Source organism: Astyanax mexicanus, chromosome 10 (assembly GCF_023375975.1).
Source record: "Astyanax mexicanus isolate ESR-SI-001 chromosome 10, AstMex3_surface, whole genome shotgun sequence".
NCBI classification, from domain to species: domain Eukaryota; kingdom Metazoa; phylum Chordata; class Actinopteri; order Characiformes; family Acestrorhamphidae; genus Astyanax; species Astyanax mexicanus.
The window spans coordinates 25,874,100-25,885,113 of record NC_064417.1 but is presented as its reverse complement, the minus strand read 5'-3'; the positions used below and the strand labels follow the sequence as shown (position 1 = coordinate 25,885,113).

Below are 11,014 nucleotides of genomic sequence, written 5' to 3'. Positions count from 1 at the left end.
TAGAGTTGCCATGCTAACAGATACAGCAGTCAGACACGACAAATTAGTGGCACTAAACTGTAGCCACAATGCTAACAGCAAACTTTGGCTAATTTAGAGTTGCCATGCTAATAGATACAGAAGTCAGACACGGCAAATTAGTGGCACTAAACTGTAGCCAAAATGCTAACAGCTAACCTTGGCTAATTTAGAGTTGCCATGCTAACAGATACAGCAGTCAGACACGGCAAATTAGTGGCACTAAACTGTAGCCACAATGCTAACAGCCGACTTTGGCTAATTTAGAGTTGCCATGCAAATAGTTACAGCATTCAGACACGGCAGATTTGTGGCAGTATACTTTACCCACAATGCTAACAGCTATCCTTGGCTAGATTAGAGTTTTCCATATTAACAGATACAGCAGTCAGGCATGGCAGGGTTGGTGCGGTATAGCCGAGATGACTTTTTTAGACACAGCAACTGGTCTCAGCCTTGGCTTGGCCTTGGTTAGTTATGAGCCATAGTGCTAACAGACACAAATGATTTTCAGGATTGGGGCAGTTTGCCACAATGCTAACAGCTAACAAACTTAGCTAGGTTAGAGACACAGCATGGTTGGCGCGGGATAGCCGAGATGCTAACAGTCAGTCTCAGCAGGGTTACAGCTATGATGCTAGTAGACAAAGCAGCCTTAGCCAGGCTTACCAGATTTGTGGCAGTGTACTGTAGCAACAATGCTAAAAGAATCTGCAGCTAGGATTATCAGGATTGTTTTTTTGTTTTTTTTTTAGCTGCAGTGCTAACAGCCAGCCTCAGCAGGTTAAGAACCACGATGCTAACATACACAAAGTCTCAGCAGGATTGGGGCAGTTTAGCCACAATGTTAAAAGCCAGGCTCGGCATGGTTTGACTGGCAATTCTCATAGACATATCAACAGCTTTGCTGTGATGCTTAGCAGGTTTAAAGCCACAATGCTAACAGGCACATGAGCCAGACACGACAAGGTTGAATCGGGTTAGCCACAGCGCTAACAGCCGGCCTTGGCATTGTTATAGCTGTGATACTAATGAACAGCAGTTGTGTATGTGCAGAATCTGCAAATATTTACATGCCCAGTCAGTGTCCTGGCTCATTCCTCCAGCTGATCTGTAATGCAAGTCAGCAACATTGCCAGAGATAGCACCAGCACCTCCCGCTGCTAATACAACATTAACTGCTGCTGAGCTTCTGAAGTCAGTGTGGAGCTCCAAGCAGCCAAGATCCATCTTTGGCCCCATCTCCCTGAACTCTGCCAAAGCTCAGAGAGCGGCTGTTCATCAGCCAGAGAGAACACACACTGAGAACACACACACACGTACAACACGTAGCTGTATAGATCCCCGTCTCGCTGCTATCGACGGAGCTGTGTTTTGTATCTTGGGCTGTAAATAATCTGCAGATTCTATCCTGAAGCTCCTGAAATATCAGCGAGTGCAGAGCTGCTCCAGGACCCGTCTCTGAGGACCAACTTCTGCTCCTCACGGCCCTGAAGCAGACCGCCCTCTCCAGCACTTTAACATCATCATGCAAGCTTTATCACTCCCAGGCTGCAGCCATGAAGGCCATGCTCTGTGCGCCCTGCTCATGCTGGAGCCTCACATTCATTTATCAAATATTTCTATTTTTAGATCATGTAGGGTTTTTTTTCTTCCCCCATGTGATCACAAATGTCCTTTGTGGGTCAAGAAAATTTTATTAAAAAGGTATTTTTATTTTATATCATATATACATTCATTAACACCAAGAAGGAATTGCTGGAATTGAATTAAAAAAATTAAGATGTGTGAAAGATCAATAGAGAAAAACAGTGATTTTTAGAAGGATTTATTGGGAAGAATTTATTGGGGAAAACTCTACAGTTGAAAGAAAGCTCTAGTTTAGACCCTGTCCAGTGCATCTAGAATGGATAATAGATGAGATACGGTTGTGCATGGACATACAGGTTCGTTTACCCACATGCCCAGATGTTGCAGCTGTGCATGTAGATCCTGCACAGGCCCATAAATGCTTGAGGGCGAGAATTATCAAATCAATTTTTTTTTTTCTATAGCGCTCAAAGAAACTTTACAGAATTGTCATTGGCAATGTTATAATTGTCATATTAATGGACAATAATGTCCTGCTAAACATCCTGCTGAAAATGTTTAATTGGTCAATAAAAGGCAAGACATGTGGCTGCAGGATGCCCTGCACATTTTACTGGACTGGTAGTGCTCTCACTGTACTGATGCAATGATGCATCTCTCACCAATAGGTAAACTACTTAGAAGTTGCCTCTTAAAGGCAGCCATTAAATTCAAATGTATTTGATTAGTTTTTAAACCAAACAACAAAAACAAGGCAAACATTAAGAATCGATCGTTTCACTGAAAGTCAGTTTGATTTTAAGATTTAATCCCAAGTCATTTTGTAGCTTTTCTGTTGGACTCTTTAATTTCTTACATACTGAAAGCTTAAAATTTGAACATATTTCCTTGTCTTAATTATTAAACTAAAACTGTATCTAGAATTTCATGTTTTTTTTTGGATTTCCATCACATTTGTTTTTTTTTTTTTTTTAAGCAAATCCGTGGTGAGCCATTACCTCTACGCTCAATTGCTAATTGGCCAATTGCCCTCATGGGGAATAATTAGGTATTATTATAATTTAGACTCATTTTTGGTATTAGTATGAAGGTAATTGTAACAGTAGCTCTAATCACTGATATTATACTTTCTTCTAACATTAATTATTCATAATCATAAACATGTTATATAATGGTTATAATGCCAGAATGACTCGGTTACTATTAGTCTACCAGAAATGAATGACTCATTCTGGTATAGACTGGATCTCGTTCTTCAGTGTTTCTGAAAAAAAAAGCAAGAAAATGTTAGCACACCTGTGGCAACAGCTCATATTTTTAATTGACATTTTATGTGCCCTATTTTACAACCTGCACAAGGCGTTAACTCCAAAAATGTATTATAATAATACCTAATTATTCCCCATGAGGGCAATTGACCAATTAGCACTGATCATAGGGGTAATGGCTCACCATTAATGTACGGATACATAAAAAAATTATAGATATACCAAGTTTTGGTTCTTTAAACATTTTCGCATTTTTTGCTGTTTAATTTTTTTGGCATAATGCAAATCTGGCAGTTGTTTATTGTCTTGTATTAAATGGCTAATTAAATATGATGAATGCTCATTGCTATCTTACACCCCGCAAACAGTTAATTTTCATGCCTTGTGCCTGTGCTGATTAAATAGAAACAGAGTTTAGTAATATATCTATGTTGATGGACATGGTGGTCTGGTGTATTGCTATCTTGGCAGCAGAAAAGCCAGATGCACCTCTGACTCATTTAAACCCTGACAACAGGCATCAATATATCAATCAATCAATCAGACGTCCATACCTATCTTGTCTACTTAGATTCACTGCACACATTCAACGCAGATACACCACTGCTCAATGCATAGCAGTGCACAAACCCAACTTTTACATCAACAATAAAGAAAATACTAGATAAAATTGCATTGCTGTTTCTGTGAATGACCTGCTCCCAGCATGAATACGCAGGTCAGTTTTCATCTGCTGAGAAAAGCAGAATCACTGTTCTTTTAAAATACCAATCTGCCAAAGCCAGAGCACATCTGGTTTTTAAAGGGAATGACAAGTTTCACTCTGATTGATTTATGTCACGTTATGCCCAAAACATTTATGATTCATTAAAAAAATACATAGCACAAGCCTTTTGTGTGTTTTTAGCACCAGCTTTTAGCAAGGTGTACTTTTCTCGTTGTTACGATAGCAAAGCCACACTGACACACCCTAAATCAAGCAGTGCAGTATACTATATGTACAGCTCTGGAAAAAAATAAGAGATACCTTCAGTTTCTGAATCAGTTTCTCAGATTTTGCTGTTCTGTTTATAGGTAAATGTTTGAGTCAAATGAAAACATTTTGTTTTATCCTATAAACTAAGGACAACATTTTTTTCCAAATTACAAAAAAATATTTTCATTTAGAGCATTTATTACAGAAAATGAGAAATGGCTGAAATAACAAGATGCAGAGCTTTCAGATCTCAAATAATGCAAAGAAAACAAGTTCATATTGCTAGATTTAAGAGTTCAGAAAACAATATTTGGTGGAATAACCCTGGTTTTTCATTACAGTTTTTTATGCATTTTGGCATGTTCTCCTCCACCAGTCTTACACGCTTCTTTTGGATAACTTTATGCCTTTACTCCTGGTGCAAAAATCCAAGCATTTTAGCCTGGTTTGATGGCTTGTGATCATCCATCTTTATCTTGATTATAAATTAGAGGTCTTCAATTTGGTAAAATCAAAGAAACTCATCATTTTTAAGTGGTATCTTATTTTTATTTTTTTTTTACTTTTTTTGACTTTTTTTTTTTACTTGACTTTGGTTATAAATACATACTTCATCTTGCACATTGTTTTTTTTTTTATTCCAGCAAGTTTTTTATATCAAGTTTTAATCTACCAGTGCAATGTAATGCAAGTGAATCAGTGGTAAGCCATTACAGCCTAAAACAATTATACTGTCAGCTCAGTGCTAATAGGCCTATTGTTCTCATGGGGATTCATTAGGTATTATTATAGGCTAGACCCATTTTTATCAGTTTTATGAAGGTAATTGCAACAGTAACTCTAACCACTGATATCTTTATAATTGGCGCTAATATTATATATCATTCATAATCATAATCGACCAGAAATTAATCACATGTTCTGGATTACTTTTAATGTACCTCTTTAATTTCTCTCTCTTTTTTTAAAGCAGTTCAGGGTGAGAAGTGTGGAAATGTTAGCACACCTGTGGCACCAGCTCAGAAATGAGTGGATTTGAGGATGATCCCGAGCAGGGCTGGCAGCGCTGGCTGCTTAAGCGTGTTAAACGTGAAAATGAAGCTCTTGCTGTGTGTTGCATCACTGTACACAGCTGGGCCATTAGGATTCTAGCGGGGAGGGACCGGGGACTGTGCAGCCAGTGAGATGACCCGCTGCTGAATACATATGTAAAAAACACTCGCATTCCGTATCAGTCACACACGCCACAAGTTTACATGCAAATGTCTCGAATGACGAAAAGTTCCAGGATCCGATTTTCTGGAACGTGTTACTCTTCGGAATACTTTTCACACGAGAGATTATTCCCTGAGCTGGATGTAAAACAGCATGCTTGGGATTTACGAGTGCAGAAATATTTAATGATGAATAAAAAGCATTTACTATTCAGAGCTGGGCAATGTGACATTGTTTTTTTTTATATCATATCGTAACAAATTTAGCACATTTACATGATATTCAATACACAATACTTTTCTGAGCATATTGGGCATATCCTTTTGCTTCTGAATGAAACAAGCTCATTTGCACTAAGACAGACAGTCCACAGCTACATACTACAGTATGTTAAATAGCAATGCTATGCTGTTGTTTTATTGTATTTTGTTAATTGTTGAGTTAAAGTCGTGTTTACGCTCTGCAGCATGTCTGTCTGTTGTCTAGGTTCATTTCAGTCAGTGTTGCACCTGTGTTTTCAACGTCCAAAATAGCAACACACCAGACATTTATCTGAACACGCCTCACTTCCAGACCACCACTATGCCCATCAGTGTAGATTTATTCCTGAACTCTGATGTTATTTTGATGGCATGGGTGCAAGATAGCAAAGAGCATTTGGGATGTACATTGTGCAGGGTGTACAATAGGGCTGGAAGTGTAGAAAGGTGTAGTAAGGTTAGCTTTTAGCCTAGCACCTGGCCAGCTTCTATTGTTTGCTTCTCTGCTGGCTACTACCTACAGATACTAGTAACATAGTTTACTCCAGTCCTTTTTGGCCTCTAAGTCATTTTGTTAACGGGCTGTATGTATACATTTTGAGAGCTAGTTTAGAATGGGCCACTTTTACAACATGGGTCTACCCAAGTTTCTTGTGTCCCTTCATAACTCTACTGTTATCATTGTTCCTTCTCCAACTTTACATTCTAAACACCACATATCTCACCTTCTTTAACCTCTGAAAGGTTCCTCTTTATGCCAGTTACTCTTAACCTGCTGTCTGTCCTCATTTCCTCCCTACAGATCCCGTCACAGGTAGGTTTCCTCACCTCTCCACAGGACTGCATGCCTACAAGTCTTACCATCACCCTCACAAAGCCCTGCAGCTGATCACGCCCTCAGCTTTACATTAAAACTGGATGATTTACACTCTTTACCTCTCTGAGCTGTCTGCAGAGATCAGAGGTTTGACAGTGAGACGCTCATTGACTGTCTGCACTTCCAGACACCTTTCAAAAGAAGTTATTTAAGATTTAAAAAGACGTACTTTAAGATAAATGGTAAATGGTGGGAAGTTGCCTGTAACAGTTGTGATATTTGCAATGTCTCGCCTTTAAAAACGTTTTGTTTTTTGGTGTTGATGACGAGTGGTATGCCAAATCATATTTTTAAAAAGGAACAAGGGATGTTTGGTAGCACTGTATTTGAAGGCTACCTACACTTAGGGGCTTCATAACATATTTATAAGCACGGAATAATGTATTTATAAAGCAGTCATTGAATATTTATGAATAAACCATGCTTATACATTATATGAAATCAAGCAGTGCTGACAGTGTGTCAATATAACATGAAAATTACCTTCATCAGTCCCTCTTTAGGATAACAAATGACCTAAACATCGTTTATATTTTTAATATTACACTTTAATATTTACTGTATTTATTCAAATGCAGTTTACTTGCATTAAATATGCTGCTCTTTAGGTTTACAATATATAATTTTTTTACTTTATTACTTTATTTTTGTTATATATTTTTAAAATATGTTTGATTTTATAGCAAATCAGAGTCTTAGTAAGTTACTGTTTATGACAAACATTTATAGATTTGTTTTTTCTTGGTTCTACTGAATGTATGAAACTCTAACTTAATACTTATAAATCATACTTTAACATACAATTTTTCTGTAGTATATTCTTGAAATTAATAAAAAAAAAACATATTTTGTCATGTTGTCAGAAATATAGTTGAAATGCCATGAAATACAGTGAAATTACTTCAGGGTCTTTTCTCACACCCATATTAATGGCCCATCATTTGTTTGTGATTGCTGAGTTTGATATAGTTGATTCCCAAATAAATTTTTCAGTATTTACCCTGTATATATATATATAAACAGTAGAATTCCAAGTAGAATACCAAGTGATTTTTTTTTTCGTGCAAGAAGGACCCTAACACTCTTTTTAACAGTAATGTGTAAGAGATCGATTGACCCACCTTGAACCTTGTGGTCTAAAGCTATGTAGGGCTCTTGACAGTTGGTCCCTAGCCTCAGTGTTCCAGTCAATAACCCATCCCATTCACCAAGTTCCCAAATTCCTGTTTATCACTTTCTTTCTTTCTTTCTTTTGTATTCAGGTGTTTTTCTATTTTGTTTGTTTGTTTTATTGTTGTTACAATTGCTACAATTATGCAACTCTTGTTTCTCTACATAGTTCTAACAAAAAAGTTGGTAATTTTTCTTGTCCCCTTCTTAACAAAAATCCTCTCTTTCTTCTGAGTCCTTAACCTGGAACATTTGCTAGTTTGAAACATTCCATCAGCTTATGGTTTAAACGGAAGAGAATGTGGAGAATGGAAAAAATTGGAAGTTTGGAAAGAAGTTTGAAAAAGCAGTTTGGCTGGAGTTTGGAAAGCTTCAACTCACCATAGGAAGCAAACCCCCCACTCTCTCTTACAGAAGAGTAGTAAGGAGAGATAGGGGAGTTAAAGAGAGGAGATGGGGAGGTGGAGGGTTGTGTAAACTCATTATGACATGTAAGAGAAATCCAACAGATTTATAGGAAATTCACTTGGAAAGTGGAGGAGCTTCAGGCATGTTCCTCCTCCTGAAACAGAGTAAGTTCAAATCAAGCACATTCACCTGGGATCTCATTCACACCAGACTGACAAGAACCAAATTACCTTTCAGCTTTTCATCACCTCGCTTCTGCTAGCAGTGCAGGAACATTATCACTGAATATGTAGCATGGCACTTTTAGAAAATAATAGCTTGATTTCTTGAAATGCTGGTAATCCTTCACAATAAGCGTCGTAAAAAAGCAGTACTTTCGATGGTAATACAGTAATAAACATTGTTAATTTGTTAAGTAATGTCCCAATAAACTAATTAACTAGTTAATACATTATTAAACATTATCAAAGAAATTGCAAGATGGTCGTTGCTATCTAACGCCCTGTCAAGAGATAATTATCGGCTAAGCTACGCCCCCGGTAAGCTACGCTAGCTACACCGCTGGTAGACTATGCCACTGGGCTTCTATGCTAGCTACGTCACTGGTAAACTACGCCACTGGGCTTCTATGCTAGCTGTGCCGCCGGTAGACTATGCCGCCGGACTTATACGCTAGCTATGTCGCAGGTTAGCTACGCCACTGGGCTTCTACGCTAGCTGTGCCGCTGGTAGACTACGCCGCCGGACTTATACGCTAGCTACGCCGCTGGTTAGCTACGCCACTGGGCTTCTACGCTAGCTGTGCCGCCGGTAGACTACGCCGCCGGACTTATACGCTAGCTACGCCGCTGGTTAGCTACGCCACTGGGCCTTTTACGCTAGCTGTGCCGCTGGTAGACTATGCCGCCAGTCTTTTACGCTAGTTGACTTAGTTGACTGATCTGCATATTATACGAACAAAAGTACGCATTAACGTTATCCTTGCCTATAGCACAGTTGAATCTGTGAGGGAGCTGCAGAGGCAGAAATAACCATTATAAAAGCATTTTTTTTAAGGTTAGAAAAGGTTTCTAAAATGTTTAAGCAGGACTGGTATGTTTTATTACTTCAAAGGAACACATTTCAGCTATTAATGGAAACAATATGAATTAGGGTTTACTGGCTCTTTAATATAGGAGGCCCCACACACATATACAACAGGTCAGTGCTGCCTTCTTTAGCCTCCATGGGTCATGACACAATGCTGTGAATGTGGACTGAAGTTTTTCTCAGTACATTACTGTAGTGAAGCAGTACAGTTGCTTGAGTCACAGAGCTCTGCTTTTAAAGACTGTAGGATAATTTTTTTGGTTGGTTAGGTTAGGTCATGCAGAGGAGAGTGCAGAAAGACAAAGAGAGAGAAAGAGAGAGAGAGAGAAAGAGAGAGAGTGGGCAGCCGGGGGCCATATTTGGTCTTTAGAGAGATTGTCATCTATTAATATTCAGCCAGCTTAACATTCCCCCCCCCCCACATTGCAGTAATGTAGAGTGTGTGGAAGTAAGAGTAAAGGGTAAGTCAGGAAAGGAGAAAGTGGAGGCTGGGGGAGGGAGGGAAGGCGGGGTGGAGGGAGGGGCAGAACGTGGTATTTTGTCACCTTTTTTCATTTACGAGGGTGAGGAAAACTCGCAGAGCTGCTGGCAAAATGACACCATCAATTCCCATTGTGCTCTGAGGCTGAACACCAACTGTGCCCCAAACAAGAAAGCACAGTAGAGCTCCAGCTTCCACTCCCACTCTCACTGAGAGAGAGATACCCACAACCTGGAGGAGAGCACCGTTACAATCTTCTACAAGACTGATAATCTATTAAATATGCTTTATTTACACTAGTTATACAGCTCTGTTTCAGTAAAATGAACAATATTGTTTTATTCTATAAACTAGGGACAATATTTCTCCCAAATTCCAAATAGAAATATTGTTATTTAGAGCATTTATTTGCAGAAAATGAGAAATGGATGAAATAACAAAAAAAAGATGCAGAGCTGCTTTCAGACCTCAAATTATGCAAAGAAAACAAGTTCATATTCATATTCATAAAGTTTTAAAAGTTCAGAAATCAATATTTGGTGGAATAACCCTGGTTTTTAATCCCAGTTTTCGTGCATCTTGGCATGTTCTCCTCCACCAGTCTTACACACTGCTTTTGGATAACTTTATGCCTGCACTCCTGGTGCAAAAATCCAAGCAGGTCATTTTGGTTTGATGGCTTGTGATCATCCATCTTCCTCTTGATAATATTCCAGAGGTTTTCAATTTGGTAAAATCACCTCTACTAATGAATGCATTCATCTATTAGCTTTAAGTTTCAGTATGGATTGCTAACACAGCTTGTCTAGTTTCTGTAGTGAAGTGTTGCAGAATACTTCTAGAATACTGGGTGAATCTTCTGGCCCCATGCATACTGCCAGGGGAGGGCTAGAAAGGGAATACATTCCCCAGTATTGAGCTGTGAAGCACTGGATTAAGATGTGTTCTTTTTGAAGATGGAGCTCCATCCAATATCTTAACATAGGATGAGTTGGGTAGTTAAGAATGGGGTAAGATGTCAATTATCGTCCAACATCATCCTGACATCCCTAATTGACATCCTGACGTCACTCCTGACCCTAAATGCAGTCAAATTCTCACAGCAATGCTCTGTTAAAATAATAGACTAAAAAAAGACTGACTTTGCAATGTGGTTGGCTGAGAGGTTGTCTATATCTTCTCTGATTGGCTGGTTTATATCATTGCAGCAACATATGATGGATAATCACAAGCCATCAAACCAAGCTGAACTACTTACATTTTTTAACCAGGAGTGGCATAAAGTTATCCAAAAGCAGTGTGTAAGACTGGTGGAGGAGAACATACCAAGATGCATGAAAACTGTGTTTAAAAAACAAATATTGATTTCTGAACTCTTAAAACTTTATGAATATAAACTTGTTTTTTCTTTGCATTATTTGAGATCTGAAATCTCTACATCTTTTTTTATTATTATTCCAGCCTTTTCTCTTTTTCTACAAACAAAACAACAATGTTAATTTTACTCAAACATATACCAATAAATAGCAAAATCAGGGAAACTGATTCAGAAACGGAAGTGGGCTCTAATTTTTTTTCCAGAGCTTTATGTGCATTTTCTTTGCTACTTGGCTCCCCCTACAGCTATGGAGCATAATCCACTTTTACACCACTGCCATTTTT

General features: G+C 38.4%; 1 protein-coding gene across 4 annotated transcripts in view; it reads left to right on the top strand.

Moving 5' to 3' along the window:
* The window catches only part of fstl5 (follistatin-like 5), a 274,862-nt gene that overhangs the window by 186,113 nt on the left and 77,735 nt on the right, over positions 1-11,014 (top strand). For 2 of the 4 annotated variants that reach the window (XM_049483812.1, XM_049483811.1), the window contains exon 8: positions 6,130-6,141. The exons of the other annotated variants lie outside the window; for them this stretch is intronic. In XM_049483812.1, coding sequence (XP_049339769.1) covers positions 6,130-6,141 — 12 coding nt within the window. The remainder of the gene's footprint in view (positions 1-6,129; positions 6,142-11,014) is intronic. 4 annotated transcript variants of the gene reach the window in all.